The sequence below is a fragment of the Peromyscus maniculatus genome, chromosome 13 (assembly GCF_049852395.1).
Source record: "Peromyscus maniculatus bairdii isolate BWxNUB_F1_BW_parent chromosome 13, HU_Pman_BW_mat_3.1, whole genome shotgun sequence".
NCBI lineage: Eukaryota > Metazoa > Chordata > Mammalia > Rodentia > Cricetidae > Peromyscus > Peromyscus maniculatus.
The window spans coordinates 2,975,475-2,993,929 of NC_134864.1; the positions used below are offsets into that span (position 1 = coordinate 2,975,475).

Genomic DNA, 18,455 nt, shown 5'->3' on the forward strand with positions numbered 1-18,455 from the left:
TCAGTTTTGCTTTGCTCAGATTGTGGCTGTGCCCTGGTTATTCCCTCTTTAAAAAAAGCATTTACCTTAATTTTGATTTTTGCAGTAGCCTACAATTGAGACTTTGAACTTTTAAGAGACTTTGGATTTTTAAAGAGAATGGATATTTTTTTTAAAAAACTGTGGAACTTTATGTTTTATATTCTGATATTAACATGTGAGCTTGGGGATGAATAAGAAAAAAGATTGTGGTTTAACAGTGATATGCTTGTGTGTCAAGTTGACACAGGATCAACTGTGCTGGCTAGTTTTATGTCAAGTTGACATAAGCTATGTATACTCATTTGAGATGAAGAAGCCTCAATTGAGAAATGCTTCCATAAGACTGGGCTGCAGGCAAGCCTGCAGGGTATTTCTTAGTGATTAATGTGGGAGACACAGTCCATCATGGGTTTGGCCACCACAAGGCTGGTGGTCCTAGATTTTATGAAACAGTAGGCTGAGCAAGCCACCATAAGAACAAGCCAGTAAAGTAAACAGCACTCTTAAATGTCTCTGTATCAGCTGCTGCCTCCTCCAGGTTCCTGACTTGCTTGAGTTCCTGCCTGGACATCCTTCAGTGATAAACAGTGATGTGGAATGTGTAAGCCAAATAAACCCTTTTCTATGCAACTTGGTTTTGGTCATAATATTTCATCCCAGTGATAGAAACCCTAACTAGAACAAAATGTTTGGTTTTTGGTGTTGTTGTTGTTGTTGTTTTTAAAAGACTTAATCCAAGAATATTAAGTTCCACAAAATGAGTTCATTGTGTACTTTTAGTGAATCACTGTTTCTATTTCTAGTATAATAGAACATTCATTTGCTAAACAGAAAGCTATATGGTGACACAGGATTTCATGAAGAGACATTACTCACATCATACAAGTAATACCAGTATCGACTGATGGCGTGTAAAACTCTTAAAAGGAGGATCACATCTAAGGATGGGTCTTCAAAGGTGATATTTTCAGGTGGTGTGGGAATGAGGTAAACTTCTAAAGGATTTGCTACTGACGGGCACACTCCATCTAAAGGATAAAGCAAGTTTCAGTTTTGATCAAAGTAGCAATAGTTAAACCTTCAGACCCAGAGTCATCTTTACCATCTGAAGCTGTGTCACGTTTAACTTCTTGGTATCTCAATGCTATCAGACATTTCTTCCCTTTTAACCTTGTGCACAGAAACACACAGGCATATAAAATGTTCCCCTGAACACACATACCCCAACAGTAGAAAAATAACTCCTTTGCATTCCTTTCTTGTGTAAAGAGACACTGTACCTGTCCTATGACGTTAAGAGCCAATCTGTTTGTTGGTGACCAAAGAAAGCCATCAACATTTTTTTCTTGAAGTTATGAATTCTTAAATATTATAAGAATGTCCTCCTAGTCTATGTTCCAGTTTTAATTTTATAGAGACTTAATTCTTGTTTACTAGACATTAAAGTCAAAGATTTAACTAAAAGTAATCACGCTATAGTAATTTATATCTTAATTATACCCAAAGCTATCTGGAGCTCTCCATCAGTTTTAAAAAGCAGGAATACAGAGAAGCCAGGCCCTGATGACAGCCTGCTTCCCTCAGCATGCCATCTTACCATGCCATAACTCATCGTGCTTCTTTGCATTTCTGGGAGAAGTTTTTGTGGGAGCTGTTTGGGCTCTCCCCCTTTTGCCACCAACACAATCTTTACTACTTTCTTCATCCTCTCTCACAGGTTTGTACCTAAGGGCATAAGACAGTATGAAAATCAAATAAAGATTTTTAAAAGTGCAAACTTTTGAACAAAGCTAATGTCTAAGTCACAGAATTCCTAAGAGTTCCCTGGAATCCAACCTCTCCCTCCCCATTTGTATTCAGAGTTACCAAGCATTTGAAAGAACAGTAATAAATACATACATACGTACGTACGTACGTACGTACGTACGTACGTACGTACATAAATACATAAACAAACAAACAAACAAACAAACAGTAAATAAGCAAGTAAATCTTCCCAGGGCTTTTACTTTGGGAAATGGTTCTCTTAAAGGCAGCATAGGAAGCTGCATTCAAATGCCACAGATTATAAGTTATCAAACTTATAATCTAATACCACACCACTTTGACTACATTAAAAGACCTGAAATGAATCAAAAAGCAGATTACTGCCTTTAAGCATGCTTTCCAGTAGATAGAATCAGGAAGTAATGTTCATATACATATATGCATAATTAAATATTTGAAAGGCTTTTCATAGTTAAAATATAAGAGTTAGGTTCTCCCTCTCCTCACAGAATTGGGTCATAACTTTAAGATGAATTCCAAAATTCACATACTACTAAGAGAAACCAGTTCAGACTTGCCATATTGTATGAGTCTTTGTCCAAATACCAGCTCTTCCCAGAGGATTGCTCTCATCATCCGTAGATTCCCTTTCATCTTCAGCCTGGACACTGAACTGCCGCACTGCCTGATACACAGTCATGTTATATGGTAGTAAATGTTCTCCAATATAAAACTGTAGCCTGTGCCTTACATTTCCCGAATTTAAAAACTGAGCAGCCTGAATAAAGCAAAGAAAGGTCCGTATAAGTCAAAGTACTGACATCTGTAATTAGCCAAGACATATCTGCAGGGGAAACAAGCCAAGACCTATGGTTGATGTTTGAAACTACATTTCCTCCTGAAGCTCGTATATTCAGATTATCATTTAAATGAAATGCTTTAAGACAGAAGTCCTCAGAGACTGAACTTTTTGTTTCAAGTATGAGGATACTTAATATCTACATAGGGATGGGACCCAAGTCTAGACAATTCATATTTTGCATACACATCTTTGAAGACAACTGAATACTGGTATGGTTAGTGTAACTCCCTACCACTTTTTTTTTTTTTTTTTTTTTACAACCTATCACTTACAGGCAAATGTGAATTTTGCACATGTAACATCCAGTTGACTTCAGATTTTGAATTCAACTTATATCAGTCTATTTTTTCCTCTACATACACGATGACAAAATATTTCAATTTATAAGCAGGTGAATAGGAAATTAATAACTAACAAATTAATCACATAAATGCACTAAAATAAGTTATTACTAAAACAATTCATTTCTGTGATTTTTCCAATAGTGATTGATGAGCGCACCATTTGAAACTGGGAAAGTTAAATCACAGATATAGCATGATGAGTATACACTACAACCTGGTGTGAAAAGTACCTTACCAGAGACTCATCTATTTCCTCATCTGATCCATCATCATCACTGTCTTCATCATCTTCTCTTACTCTTCCATACCCTAAGTACCAAAAAAGTCCAAAAAGATAGTTATCTAGGAATATTAGGTGTCAGATGGAAGAGTATATACATTGGTTAAATGGGTGTTTCTCTTTAAAAAGATATTGCATGCTGATCTATGAGGAAGAAAGCTAAAAAATTCTGAAACACAAAACACTCTGCCTATTAAGTAACTGCAACATATGCCTATTTATTTCTGGTAGGAGCAGAGATTCCTACTACCTCAGGTTTATCAGTACCAGAATCTACCCTTTAATGCTAATTTCATAACCATACAAGTAAAGTACATAGGAAGAAAATACCTCTAACCACAAGGTATCTTTCAATAGCTTGCACCAGAGCCAGGGGATCAATCTTAACAGGCCCGCCTTTCCACTGCTTCACATTTGCACAGTCTGGGTGTCTTTGTAACTGACATTTTAACTGATGTGTGTTGAAAAATTTTAAAGCTTGTGATCCTCTGTTGAGAGAAAAGCTCAAGATAATTGAGAAAAAAGGTTATTCTATTATTTTCAGTCAACATATATTTAACTAAAAAGGTAACAAAAACTTCATTTCTTATGGTACAAAGCACTTAAAGATTTAACAACAAATCAAACTATTAAATACAAGTTATTATAAATTAACAATTAACTGTGTTTTTTCAAGCATATGAAAGTATGAAATGAACATGACCTCTGGCCACTCTCATGCCTACCAGATCATTTCTCTGGAATAAGAACTCTTCAATTATCTAAGCACACTCACTTCTGTAGTCTTTTGTCCTTCCCTACTAGATTCTATTTGAAAAACAAGGGGGAAAGAATCCTCTATTTTTTTTGCTACTACTTTATATTTCACTTATAAAAATAAAAACATGAATAATAATATAAAAATAAAAACCTTCAAATTTACTTTGTTACACACTTTTAAATGAATAGCTACATCGGGTTAGTAACTGTTTCCTTTTAAAAGTTCTGACAAGAATCAAATATAGTCAAACTTACATTGTGGCTAATTACACAACACCACAAAGTGTGTAAATATTAAGCAAGCATAGATCACATAAACTCGGACAAAAGTGGAAAGCTGTAGTGGGTAGTCATTCCAGCTTTGACCTGGAAGTTCTAACCCCCATTGAGGCTTCAGTAATGGTCACACCTACAAGGCGAGACTGAGAGAGGATGCTGAAGACCTGAGTTTGGGATGCAGGGGCTCTCTTTGTTCCTGGACCCGGGAGGTAGACCGAGCAGAGTTCTCCAGAGAACACTGCCAGACAGCACTACACACATTTCTCGGATCCTATAAACTATCCCCCTTCACTTGTAAGTTACCCCACAAAGTAAACCTCCCTTTTACATGGAGTGGCCATAATAATTTCACCAATAGAAAACCTCATGGCTTTTTGTTCAGGTTTATGATTTTGAAACTCAAATAGCCCAGGCTAGATCTAAATTCCAAGGTCCTATTCTGGCTACTTATAGCTATTCATTTTTTGTTTTCTGTTTTTGTTTTTCGAGACAGGGTTTCTCTGTGTAGTTTTGCGCCTTTCCTGGAACTGGCTTTGGAGACCAGGCTGGCCTTGAACTCACAGAGATCTGCCTGCCTCTGCCTCCCAAGTGCTGGGACTAAAGGCGTGCCCCACCACCGCCCGGCTTATAGCTATTCATTTAAAAGGATGTAGCAAAGTAAAAACTGAAGGTTAGTTTTTATTTTTGTATTATTTTGCTTTTATTTATAAGTGAAATCTAAAGTAAAAGCAAAAAAACCAAAACAAACAAAAACAAAAAAACAAAAAAACAAATCCACCTTCCTTGGTTTTTGAACAGGACTGCAGGTATGCCACCATGTTTGGTGATATCCTTTTTCTTCATTACTATCCCAAGATAGTATAACGCTATATAGCACAATATGGAGAAAACAACTTCAGCCACACTATGGATAACATTATCTACATGACTATAAATACTGTTTTGATTCAAATTTTTAAAAATGTTTTTAAAACCCATGAAAACATGGGTTTTAAAATAAAAATAATTTATATTAGATTTTTTTCAACGAAGCTTCAACAATTCCCTATCCCATTAATTTTATCTTTCTACAACAACTTATAAGTCCTTAAAACCAGTAAGAATAACACAAATTTTTACTAAAAGTCAAACTTCAATATGACCACTTACATGCTAAAACCCATTAAAATACAGTTATAACCACTTATCACATGAAGTCACATTTTATTGTGACTATTTTATTGCCCACATACAAAAAAATTACTGGACCAGGCAGTGGTGGCGTTCGCCTTTAATCCCAGCACTAGGGAGAAAGGCAGGCAGACCTCTGTGAGTTTGAGGCCAATCTGGTCTACAAAGTGATTTCCAGGACAGCCAGAGCTGTTACAAAGAGAAACCCTGTCTCATAAATAAATAAATAAATAAATAAATAAATAAATAAATGAATGAATGAATGAATGAATGAATAAATAAATAAATGCCGGGGCAGTGGTGGTGCACGCCTTTAATCCCAGCACTCGGGAGGAAGAGCCAGGCGGATCTCTTTGAATTCGAGGCTGGCCTGGTCTACAGAGCGAGATCCAGGACAGGCACCAAAACAACACAGAGAAACCCTGTCTCTAAAAAATCAAAAATAAATAAATAAATAAATGGATGAATGAATGAAAATAAATAAGTTGGAAAAGCATTACATATTAAAACTTACCAATATAGAAAAACTAAAAATGTGTTATCAAATATTGTCAACCCCGTCACTGATTTACCTACTTGAAAAATGTTAGTTGTTAAAAATACATGGTATGAGGTAGTGTCACATGTCTAATCCCAGCACTTGGGAGGGAGAGGCAGGCAGATCTCTTTTTAAGGCCAGCCTGGTCTAAAGAGTTCTAGGGACAACCAAGACAGCACAGAAAAATCCTGTCTTAAAAAAACAATAAGTGAATAAACAAAAAATAGACACATGGCATGATCTTACCAAGACCTTACTACCAGGCCTTTCACCATGCTTTCCTTCAACAATTCTGGTGGCAAGTGGACATACCCAGGCAATGGTCCTTACCTGCCGCCAGCCCCATTTCCACTAGGGAAATCGTGCACTTTGACTGGAAATTGTTCCATTTGGCTGAGACAGTTGTTCATCTTGTGAACTAGTGCCAATAAAGGTGCATGGCCCACTGGTTCTACTCTTCCAATGGGCTCTTCTCCAGGAAGCTAGAGTTATAAATAAACCATCATTAAACATAGCTTTTTGAAAAGTCAGCACTCCACAGCAAAAACTTTAATAAGTTTCACAAATGGAAATTTATCTATTACTTTTGTTAACTTTTAAAATAGACTTCATTAGGACAATGTTTCCAAGTAAGTTATGTGCATCGATTAGTGTTTTGCCTGCATATATGTCTGAGTAAGGGCATTGGAACCCTGGAACTGGAATTACAGACAGTTCTAAGCTGCCATGTGGGTACTGGGAATTGAACCTGGGTACCCTGGAAGAGCAGACAGTGCTCTTAACCAATGAGCCATATCTGCAGCCCCATATTATACACATAATATACATAATAAGGTATAAAATACTTGGTATATCCCACACTTGCACTGACATGCATGTGAAAATAAGATTTAAAACAAAACAAAATCTAACAATACCATTTCTGCCTTTGGGTAGTGTTTAAAAAAACCTTAAAACACTTAAAAGGGGCATGGTTAAGTAGTTTTGATAAGAAGCAGTAATCATTAAGCTCATTACACACCAATATGCAGAAAACAACTTCCTGAGTTATGACTTCTTTAAAGCAGTTGTAACAGGTCTAATCAACAGTAGTTAGCTCTATTCTCACCTACTAGGGGCAAAGGAAAAAATGGGAACAAGCCTACAGACCCTGCCCTTGTAATCTATATTAAAGATTGGTTGTTAAGCATCTTTTAGGGACAAAATGGAAAATTTATCTTCCTATCATAACCTCAGCAAATATTAATAAGTATTAAGAAGTGTTGCTACTATTAAGGGCTTATCTTATAGGGGGAGGAGAAAAACTGGACAAAGTTGATGTGGCTTCTTGTCACTAGTGGTTGGGAAAAGGGTATTTGGTGGGTTTTTTTTTTTTTTTTTTTCTTCTTCTTTTTAAATACTATCCCGGCTAGCCTAGAACTCACTACATACCTGAGGAGTATCATTCTGCCTTGCCCTTGGATCTCAATTATGGGCTTCATGTTTAGTTTCATTTTTACTTTCTATTTTATGACAAACAAAAACATAAAGAAGCCAAGCATGGTAACTCATACCTTTAACCCCAGCACCTGAGAAACAGAGGCAAGTAGATTTCTGAATTCCAGGCTAGGCTCATCTATATAGTAAAACTTTGTCAATAAATAAATGTCAAAGGAATCTAACTGAGTAGGCAACAAACAGGACACAAATGTATGCACTTGCTAATACCAACTCTATTAAGACATCATGACCATTATTAACTTACTGGAGAAGAAAAAAAGACATGTAGGAATCGCTTTAATCGGATCTCTCTGCTGACAGCATCCTTTTCACTTTTAGATGTCAAATACAGCAACAGCTGTTTCACAAATCCACTATGTTGGATTTCAAATGATGAAACATCTGACTCAGAGACTATGCTACGGATTTCTACAAGGCACTCAGCTCCACCGTCCACCTGAAAGAGTGGAGAATTCCCCAATAACAATCAAAATATATATTCAATGGCTTTTAAAACAAACAAAGAAACACCGGCCAACCACAAACCCTATGAGCTCAAATACAACCTGGCAGGATGGCCCACTGGTACAATAGTGGTTCGACTATTACTGGGCTAAATCTCTGCTGAGATCTGAAGCCCACTTGCACAAGAGAGAATTCATTCCTAGTACTATAAACCTGGTTAAAATCCAATAGAGGTCAAAAGACCTACTACTGTTATGAACAAGTAATAATGAAGATCATGACTTTGTACAATTAATATTTTAATAATGTTTTCAAATTGGAGTAAGGCTCTTTTAGAAAGCCAGATTAAAATGATAAAATATGACATTGCTTTAAGAAACTTAAAATATTTATGAAATAGCTTAGAAAACAAGAACAGTACATTTAAAAAAAAAAAGAATCATGATAAAGCCTCAAGCTTTTACGATGAATTCTTATGAATCTCCAGTTGGAGATGGTTATAAGGAATTATAAAAGACATTCTGAAATTTTATCATTTGTCAAGAAATAGGAAACACAAAGAATGGAAAGCAATGGCTAGTCAAGAGACAAGAAGCAAAAGAAATTAGTTGTAGAAACCAATGTTTCTATCTACCAGCAAACAAGATGCACTGCACAATACCTGGAGGTTGAGTTGTTCAGTTGCAGCACAAAGTCTCTGAAGTACATTCAAGGCAGGGTTGCTTCCATCCATATTCTCAGAACTAAAATAACGCTCAACAAATTTATGTGCCTGCTCCTTAATCCAACCTTTAATTTTTTCTCTAAAATGAGAAAAAAGGAAATATTAATGTCTTTGTGTAGGTATGAAAAAAAAAATCTACATTGAAAGTCAGATTAGGACCTAAAAGATATTTCAGCAGGTTAAGGTTCTTGCCACAATGACCTGAATTCAATCCCCAAGATCCATCCACAGGGTGGGAATAACGAACTTCTACAAGTTGTTTACTGATCTATGATCAACTGGTCTATGATCATAACTATAATTCAGAGTAAGTAAATTTAGCTTCATTCTGAAAACAATTTATGTATAGATTTATAGATTTATTTATAAATTTATCTATAGAATTGCTTAGGTACAAAGAATATATTTCAGGTCATCACATGAACAGTAACAAGATGTTTATATGCAAATGCAAATATACATAAGCATGTAAGCAGGCTGATTAAATTATAAACTTTAAAAATACATTTGCTTATTCTTCATAATTTAGAGAATCAGCAGCCAACTCAATATTAAAAGTTATTAAAATAAAAAAGTTATCTTTAAAATAAAATACTACTGGAAAAATGTCTTTTTTATAGAGGAAGTACTCTATACAGGTACTCTACATCACCATCAAGTGCCTTCCCAAGAAAGGCATTGCCATATGATCCATACACTGGTGAGAAATTTAGTATCTGACATAGATCCAAGTACTTTTTAAAAAAGAGCTGCTCTCAGCTACCAATCTTCAAACCCCATTAAATAGGTAAAGATTTTTCACTAGAATATATAAACATGAAATACAAGCATAACCCAGTGAAAGGTTCCACATAGAATAAAACTAACCAGAGCTTTCAAGTAGTTATATTATTGCTGTGTTTTTTTTTTTTTGTTATATATATTTTTATTTTACAATACCATTCAGTTCAACATATCAACCATGGGTTCCCCTATTCTCCCCCCTCCCACCCCCTCCCACCCCCTCCCCTTACCCCCAGCCCACCCTCCATTCCCACCTCCTCCAGGACAAGTCCTCCCGCGAGGACTGTGATCAACTTGGTAGACTCAGTCCCAGGAGGTCCAGTCCCTTCCTCCCAGACTGAGCCAAGTGTCCCTGCATAAGTTCCAGGTTTCAAACAGCCAACTCATTATTGCTGTGTTTTTTATATGCAAGGAATAGGGATGGAACCAAAGGCAAGTCTTGAGCTACAGACATCTTTGACTTGAGAACAAACTGAACCAAGTCCATGTATCACCTACATGTGATGAATGTGCTCAATACAATTATATTGAGACCTTTCAGATGAAGGACTCCCACCCCCACTCCCAGCACACACTTCACCTGTTATTGGATATGGTGTCTTTTGAGGCTGCCCTGGCAAGACCACTGACTCCCGCAGTGCGTGCTGGCTCGATGTTGTTGCTGTTGGACTGTGCACTTAACCTTCCCCATGTTTTTGGATTCAAGCTTGCCAGGAAGGAAGATTTAGGTGACTGAGTAGTGGTAGGGCTTTTAGCTATAAACAGAAAAGAATTACATTCAAATCATTTCAACAAAACTAAAGAGAAATACTTCAACAAATACTTCAGTCTTAATACAGGAATTAAGAGTACCAAATCATGATGAGGACACTTATTTGATCACCTCCTCCTCCGTTTCCCCATCACTTTATCAAAGGACTCACCTTGATTGTCTACTTTGTCATCATCTCTTGGAGGTGAGTACTTAGGCCTCCTTGGCCCTCGTTTTGGCAGTCGTTTTCTCTTGAGAACATCACTCAATCGACTGTTGCATGGAAGAACAATGGAGGAGGTTAGCAATTACCAATGAAGAACCCAGCTAAGATAGAGGACAGTACCATGAATGAAAATATCACAACAATTTTCAATGAGTGATTTAATATGGAGTCTGTAACAGTCATATTCTATAGGAGTTATGGAGATAGAAAGTTTAAATTACTAACTGCTAAAATTAATAATAAAGGCTTAATTTTCTTCATATCCAACTACAAGAATATAACACATTTAACAAAAATACAAAGAACTGGCTAAAAAAAAAAAATCAAATAAAATCAAACTTGAGTATATTTCTTCCCTAAGCTAACTTGCAACAGAATATACATGGGATTCAATGTTCATACTGTAAAAGTATTCTAACTACTTATAGTATCATGCCCAAAAAGCATAATGAAAGCAATAATATTCATTCTGTTGAACTTGTAGCCTTTTTTTTCCCCCCGAGACAGGGTTTCTCTGTGTAGTTTTGGTGCCTGTCCTGGATCTCGCTCTGTAGACCAGGCTGGCCTTGAACTCAGAGACACTCCTGGCTGCACCACCACCGCCGCCGCCCAGCTTTTTATCATGTTTTGTTGGGTTGTTGAGACAGTGTTTCCAAATTACCTCATGTAGGACCTCAAATCTATGACTCTCTTGCCTCATTCTCCTTGGCTCTGGGAGTAAGGCTTCATCTGCCCAAAATCTTTATTCTAAATAACACAATACCCTACACCACACCTTGCAAAAACTGCTGCTCTTGACATTTACAAAGATACATAAGAACGGGCAGATAGAAGAACATTCTAGGGGATAGCAAGATAGTTGACTAGGTAAAGGCATTTGCCATCAAGTCAGACAACTTGAATTTGATCCCAAGGACCCACATGACAGAACAAGTGAACCAATTGGTGCAAAATGTCCTCTGACTTCCACACTGGCACCAGAAACATGAACACACAAATATATATGATTTAAAAAATTAAAGTGTTCTGTTGTTCTGTGGCTCAAGTAACATTTAAATAATTAAAATGATTTTTTTAATTAAGAAAAGACTCCCAAAGTCTGATAATTCTCTAAGTATACTTTATATTCAAATGCATAACCAAGAAAAACAGACTTTCAGAAAGTAAATTACTACAAAAACTTGTAAATGGAAAATGAACAATTAAAAAATGGACTAAAGAGCTAAACAGAGAATTCACAAAACAAGAATCTCAAATGGCTGAAAGACATTTAAAGAAATGCTCAACATCCTTAATCATCAGAGAAATGCAAATCAAAACGACTCTGAGATACCACCTTACACCTGTCAGAATGGCTAAGATCAAAAACACCAACGACAGTCAATGTTGGAGAGGATGTGGAGTAAAGGGAACACTCCTCCACTGTTAGTGGGAATGTAAGCTTATACAACCACTGTGGAAATCAGTATGGCGGTTTCTCAGAAATTTAGGAATCGAACTACCACAAGACCCAGCCATCCCACTCTTGGGCATAGACCCAAGGAATGCTGATTCATACCATAAAGGTACATGCTCAGCTATGTTCATAGCAGCACTATTTGTAATAGTAACCTGGAAACAACCTAGATGCCCGTCAACGGAAGAATGGATGAAAAAAATGTGGTACATATACACAATGGAGTACTACTCAGCAGAGAAAAACAATGAAACCATGAAATTTGCAGGCAAATGGATGGAACTAGAAAAAAATCATCCTGAGTGAGGTAACCCAAACCCAGAAAGACAGTCATGGTATGTACTCACTCATAAGTGGATTCTAGATATAAAATAAAGAACAATCAGACCACAACTCATACAACCATGGAGGCCATATATATATATATATATATATATATATATATATATATATATATATATATATATATATATCATGGAGGTCCCTAGTAATTTCGGTTTTACTCAATTACTGAAAAAAAAAATACCCAAACAAATGGAAACACATGAACTATGAACCAAAGGCTGAGGGGCCCCCAGCTGGATCAGGCCCTCTGAATAGGTGAAGACAGTTGATTGGCTTGATCTGTTTGGGGGGCATCTAGGCAGTGGTACCAGTCCTGTGCTCATTGCATGAGTTGGCTGTTTGAAACCTGGGGCTTATGCAAGGACGCTAGGCTCAGTCTGGGAGGAGGGGACTGGACCAGCCTGGACTGAGTCTACCAGGTTGATCTCAGTCCTCAGGGGAGGCTCTGCCCTGGAAGAAGTGAGAATGGGGGTTGGGCTGGGGGGAACAGGAGGGGATGGGAGGGGAACCCATGGTTGATATGTAGAACTGAATGGTATTGTGAAATAAACGAAACAAAATAATTAAAAAAAAAAAGAAAATGAACAATTTTCATGTGGAGGGCTGAAGAAATGGTTGAACAGTTAAAATTCTTTTCCATGAATTGGGGTCTGTTCCCAACACCCACATAGAGGCTCACAACTTTATCCCAGGGCATGTGACACTCTCTTCTAGCCTCTGAAGGTACCTGCACATTTATGGTACACAAACATATACTAAGGCCCACACACATAACAAAAGTAAAACTAAGGCCTGGTCTTCATAGTGGGTTCCAAACGAGCCAATGCTACATATCAAGATTTAAAACCAGGGAATATGAAACAACTCAAGACAAAGTATTTTAAAAGAAAGGCTTTCTTTGAAAAAAGAATTGTATAATTTATCATACAATTAGATTGTATAATAAACAACTACTCCCTTACTGAAACTGGCAAGGCTAAATAGAGAAACCCTGTCATCACCACTCCCACACAAAAGATAGATCACAACTGTCTGAGCTATCTCACAGCATCCTGAAACTCATGGGGCACATCTCAGGCATCAAGTGAACATTTTATAGCAAAACCCTGTTAGGGTTACTGTAATGACCAGAGTATAGAGAAGAGGTGAGATGGAGGTACAAGGGTAAATGGGAGACAAATACAACATCATCATAGATGGAAAGGTTAAAAAGTTCAAGAGGCTCAAAGCCTGATCTTAGGAAACTTGGCCAATTGACACAATGAAAAGCAAAAACTCACCCACTTTTCTGAATTAACAACCAGCCCAAACCAGACATTTTATTTAAGCTAAAGTATATAACTGCCACAGGGTGGCAGCCAAAGTGACTCTTCCTTCAAGTACCTGATCACCCAGCCATCTAGACAAATGCACATGATGGGTTCTTTAAGGTATACATGATTTAATTTTAGGATCCCAGTGAGAATATTTTACCAAGATGTATTTTACAGGAGCTGGAAAGTTGACTCCACAGTCAAGTTTACTAGCTTAGATTCCTAGAAGCCACATGAGTTCAATTCCCAGCACCTACACCTACAGCTCAGAACCACCTGTAATTCTAGTCCCAGAAGGTCAAGCATCCTCTTTTGGCCTCCAAAGACACTGCATTAACATGATGCAGAACCATACATGTAGGCAAAAGCACCCATATACATATAACAAAAGTTTTTGTAAAAAAATTTTAAGATGTATTATACAGAAAAAGGAAAAATATGTATGATTACACTGAATTCATACAGGAATGAATATGGCTTATCATGTACAACTCATTTGGCAACATTCCAGTTTCTAACATAAAAGAAATAAGACCACTTAAATGTGTGCTCTTTAAAAAAAAAAAAATTTTATTATGTATACAGCTACCGTGTCCTGTCTGCATGTATCCCTGCAGGCCAGATGAGGGCACCAGATCTCATTACAGATGGTTGTGAGCCACCATGTGGTTGCTGGGAATTGAACTCAGGACCTCTGGAAGAATAGCCAGTACTCTTAACCACTGAGCCATCTTCCCAGCCCTAAATGTGTGATCTTCTAATGCAACAACAATTAAAAACAAAAAAACCAAAGTTTCCCAACATCCTACATAGTACAGCAAAAGAGGCACAAATGACTTTAAGAACTACCATTTAATCTTTAAGAAATAGTCATGTGATTGAGAATTAAAGCTAAATGAGAAGCCAAGTTTGGCCACCTAGTTTATAGTTTCTAATTTTGAAATTTTCACTGTATCAATACCTGGGTATCACAAAGGCACATATGCAGTAATAGAAATAATTACAAAATTATGGAATGAGAAAGAAAGGCTAAGATAATCTATGATACGCGTGAATAAACCCTAATGTGTCTTCACCTCATTTCATTTGGGTACCAATGTGAATAATGTACATATATCTCATGTACCTATAACACAGGGCCCAGTAAAGTAGCTTTCCTGAAGTTATTTCCTTTACATTTCAAAGAGTAGAAGGGCTGAGAAAAATACTTCAGTGGTGAAAGTAATGGCTGAGGCTGCAGACTCAATCCACACCACCACAAAAAAGTCCTTCTCAGGTATTTTATTCTCAGCAGGAGTCATAGATATCAACATAGATAAAGGCAAAGTATTTTTAAGATCACAACGAAACTCACCCTTGAGGGCTCAGGTCCAGAGAATCATCTCTGCTATGCTGCAAACTGGGTGACCCCAGATCAGCAGAAGCATTGGTTGCAGCCGTGGCTGTCCCACTGCTGGCTGGTGTTGTAGACCCCAGGGATCCTGACCCATTTGTGCAGGCCTTTGGTGGACTTGTCAACAAAGACTCAGATTCTGCTAAATGTTTTACTTGGTGCATGACACCTTCAACAGAAAGAGGAACAAAAAGAGGTCAGTTATTTAAGAACAACCCCCATCACTACAAAACTCCTAAATATTAAGCCTGATAGACTAGAAATAAAGCCGGGAGCACTGGCTATTCTTCCAGAGGTCCTGACTTAAATTTCCAGTGCCCATGTGGTAGCTCACAACCATCTAATAATGAGATCTGGTGCCCTCTTCTGGCATACAGGCATACATGCAGGTAGAACACTACTTTCATAATGAAAAAAAATCTTTTAAAAATAAATAAACTTGAAAGGTATTTTTATTGATTATCTTCTAATCTTCAAACCAAAATCATATAAAACAGTGCTACACAAAGTAGAAAATATCCATTTTAAAAACAATAGTAAAACAAAGAGAAACAGCACATATCACAATATGATAACCAGAAAGGAAAAAGATGGCTAGGCCACAAGGAGAACACTGTAATAACACTGCTATCTATTAAAGGCTATTGTAAGGTGGTGGTTGCCACACGGTCAGAGTAAGGAAAACTGAAGAGTTCTTATTGTGATAGGAGACACAGTCACAGATATCCAAGAGAGTTAGTGTTAAATACATGAAAATCTGTGGAAGGAATTATGTATGACTGTATAAACATTGTTAAGGGGTCCTAATCTTCCATTAGATTCTGTTTTACTTTGTTTAGGGTTTTTTGTTTGCTGTTAATTGTTGAGGTCTATGTAGCTCTGGCTTACTGGAATTTTTTATGAAGACTAGGCTAGCCTCAAACTAACAAAAATTTGGCTACCTCTGTCTCCCAAATGCTGGGCTTAAAGGTGGGCACTATCATAACCGGCTTCCATTATATAAAGAAAGAAAAGAAAAAAAGGAAAGGGGAAAGGGGGGAAAAGGAAAACAGAAAGGGAAGTGGAAGGGGAAGGGAAGGGGAAGGGAAGGGGAAGGGAAAGGGAAAGGGGAGGGAAGGGAAGGGGGTGGCACATTTTATACTTCAGGCACTTGCTACAAAAATGTGTTTTAGGCCAAGCTATGCAAAGTACTGAGGACATAGTAAGAGGCAAGACAAAAGCACCCAGAAGACTAAATGACTAAAAATGATAAATTTCCAAAGGATTACAGTAATTAATGATTAGCTCATAAAACAGAAATACAGCAAGTTAGAGCACACTATAGGAGAACCAAGCTTAATCTGGGAGAAAAACAAGACCTTCAGGAAGAAGTTAACATTTAAATTCTAGTCTTTTGAGTAGCACGACCTAGCCATGCACAATCAACACCATTATGTATATGCCACAGATATTTGAGGGTCCAAAATAGAATCTGATGGTATAGCAGAGTCTCTAAGCTCAAAAATGACTTGGCATGGGATGGAGATGAAAATGGGCAAGGGGATCTCATATACTTCTAAACCAAAAAATTAAATGTGCGCCCACACAAATACCTGACTTGTTAGCAGCAGCTAACTTTAAGTAATGGAAAAATAATGCTTTGTCTTTAACATCAATTCCTACTGTTGCGTTTCTTTTTTAGCACGTTGTTAGTTGAACAAAGCTAATTTTATTTAGTTACTCAGAGAGTCTTACTATGTTAGCTAGGTTAGAAATCAAGAGACCTGCCCCTCTTTTGGATTTAAGGCATATACTATGTTTCTAGTACGGTATTGGCCTATTTATAATATTTTCAAAACACAGAAAGATTAAAAACCCAATATAAGAAATATGACTCTAACCAGGGAAGTAGACCATTCCTTATTCAACCATCACCTGAAGCTTTCTCTTTCTGCTGCAAACCTTTAACCAGCACCCAGGAAACAGAGGCAGGTGGATTTCTGAGTTTGAGGCCAACCTGGTCTAAAGAGCAACTTCCAGGACAGCCAGGACTACACAGAGAAACCCTGTCTCAAAAAACCAAAACAAAAAGAAGCTTCCTCCTGCAGCAGATGGTAACAAATACAGAAACCCACAGCTAGACATTATAGAGATATTGAGATTTTGGAACACTCAGCCTGAATGGGACAACTCCATCAAATCCTTCCCCTCAGGGCTTAGGGAACCATGCGGAAGAGGTGATCGAAGTAATTTAAAAGTCAGACAGGATGAAGGACATCAAGGAATTAAGGCTCTCTAAACAACAGACAACAGACTGGGGCAGCATGCACAGGCCTGCATGGGTTGCACCACATGGAGCCTAGTGCCATCTCTAGCCCTGAAAGCGGCCCAGAAGCTATTTGCACTTGCAGATAAAAATCTAGTATTCTCCAAGGGAGTCTCACTCAGAGACATGCTGCAGGCCCAGCAGCCAATGGTCAATAAAAAATGAACTCAACATCATCTTTGAAAGTCCCTATTTTTTTTTTTTCTATTTACTCTTACATTTTTTTCTTCTCTCATCCTTTGTATATATATTGTGGCTTTCACACTAGTGTTTTTATGTGATTCCTAAGTATATGAACGAGTGGGTCTCTACATCTCTGTTTTTTGTGCTTTTTGTTGTCCTTTCCCTCTGTTATGTCCTCTTCTGATGTGTTACTTCTTGTTTAACTTTTATTTGATTATTATCCTGTTTGCTTTCTAGTAAGAGACAAAAAGGGGGTGGATCCTGATGGGAGAACAAGTGGAGAGGACCTAGGAGGGGAAACAGTCATCAGGATGTATTATGTGAGGAAAAAAATATCTATTACCAATAAAAGGTACAAAAAAAAAAAAAGTGATCAAGAGCTGCAGAGATGGCTCAATGGTTAACAGTACTGCCTGTTCTTTCAGAGGACCTGAGTTCAATTCCCAGCACCCACATCAAAGCCTGTTAAATCTAGTTTCAGAGAATCTGATGCCCTCTTATGGCACTAGTCATGTACATTCTCAACCCAATAAATGATAAAATAAATCCTGAATTGTTCTCATCTACTGCTATGATGCATTGCAACCTTATTCAAAGAATCACTATAGACTGAAAGATAGCAACTATACTTTTAAGTCTGACTGCTCCCAAACTTGAGCATATACTGGGGTCGGGCACGGGGCAAGGCAGGGAGATCACTGAAAATGACTAATATCATCAGTGACAGTGAATCTCAATCTTCATGTACTTTATACAATATACACATACTACACATGAAACACTGATTATGCTTGAGCTCTTAAAGATACATATACTTTTAAACATATAATTGAGCTCTTAAACATAATACTTTCCTTGCAGACACTGAATATGCCACATCAAGTTCTATCTAGACCATTAAAGGTGGTGGTGGCACACACCTTTAAACCCAACACTCAGGAGGCAGAGGCAGACAGATCTGAGTTTGAGGCCAGCCTGGTCTACAGAGCAAATTCCAGGACAGCCAGGACTA

The 18,455-nt window shown here is 37.4% G+C and overlaps 1 protein-coding gene across 50 annotated transcripts in view; it reads right to left on the bottom strand.

Moving 5' to 3' along the window:
- Positions 1–18,455, bottom strand: part of Trip12 (thyroid hormone receptor interactor 12) — a 128,714-nt gene that overhangs the window by 23,735 nt on the left and 86,524 nt on the right. For 31 of the 50 annotated variants that reach the window (XM_076549440.1, XM_076549462.1, XM_076549459.1 and 28 more), the window contains 11 exons: positions 14,917–15,124; positions 10,395–10,495; positions 10,052–10,226; positions 8,626–8,767; positions 7,765–7,956; positions 6,351–6,502; positions 3,605–3,777; positions 3,230–3,303; positions 2,367–2,566; positions 1,619–1,746; positions 898–1,049 (listed from right to left, as the gene is read on the bottom strand). In XM_076549440.1, coding sequence (XP_076405555.1) covers positions 898–1,049; positions 1,619–1,746; positions 2,367–2,566; positions 3,230–3,303; positions 3,605–3,777; positions 6,351–6,502; positions 7,765–7,956; positions 8,626–8,767; positions 10,052–10,226; positions 10,395–10,495; positions 14,917–15,124 — 1,697 coding nt within the window. The remainder of the gene's footprint in view (positions 1–897; positions 1,050–1,618; positions 1,747–2,366; positions 2,567–3,229; positions 3,304–3,604; positions 3,778–6,350; positions 6,503–7,764; positions 7,957–8,625; positions 8,768–10,051; positions 10,227–10,394; positions 10,496–14,916; positions 15,125–18,455) is intronic. The other 19 variants (XM_076549447.1, XM_076549445.1, XM_076549465.1 and 16 more) reach the window with 1 other exon arrangement.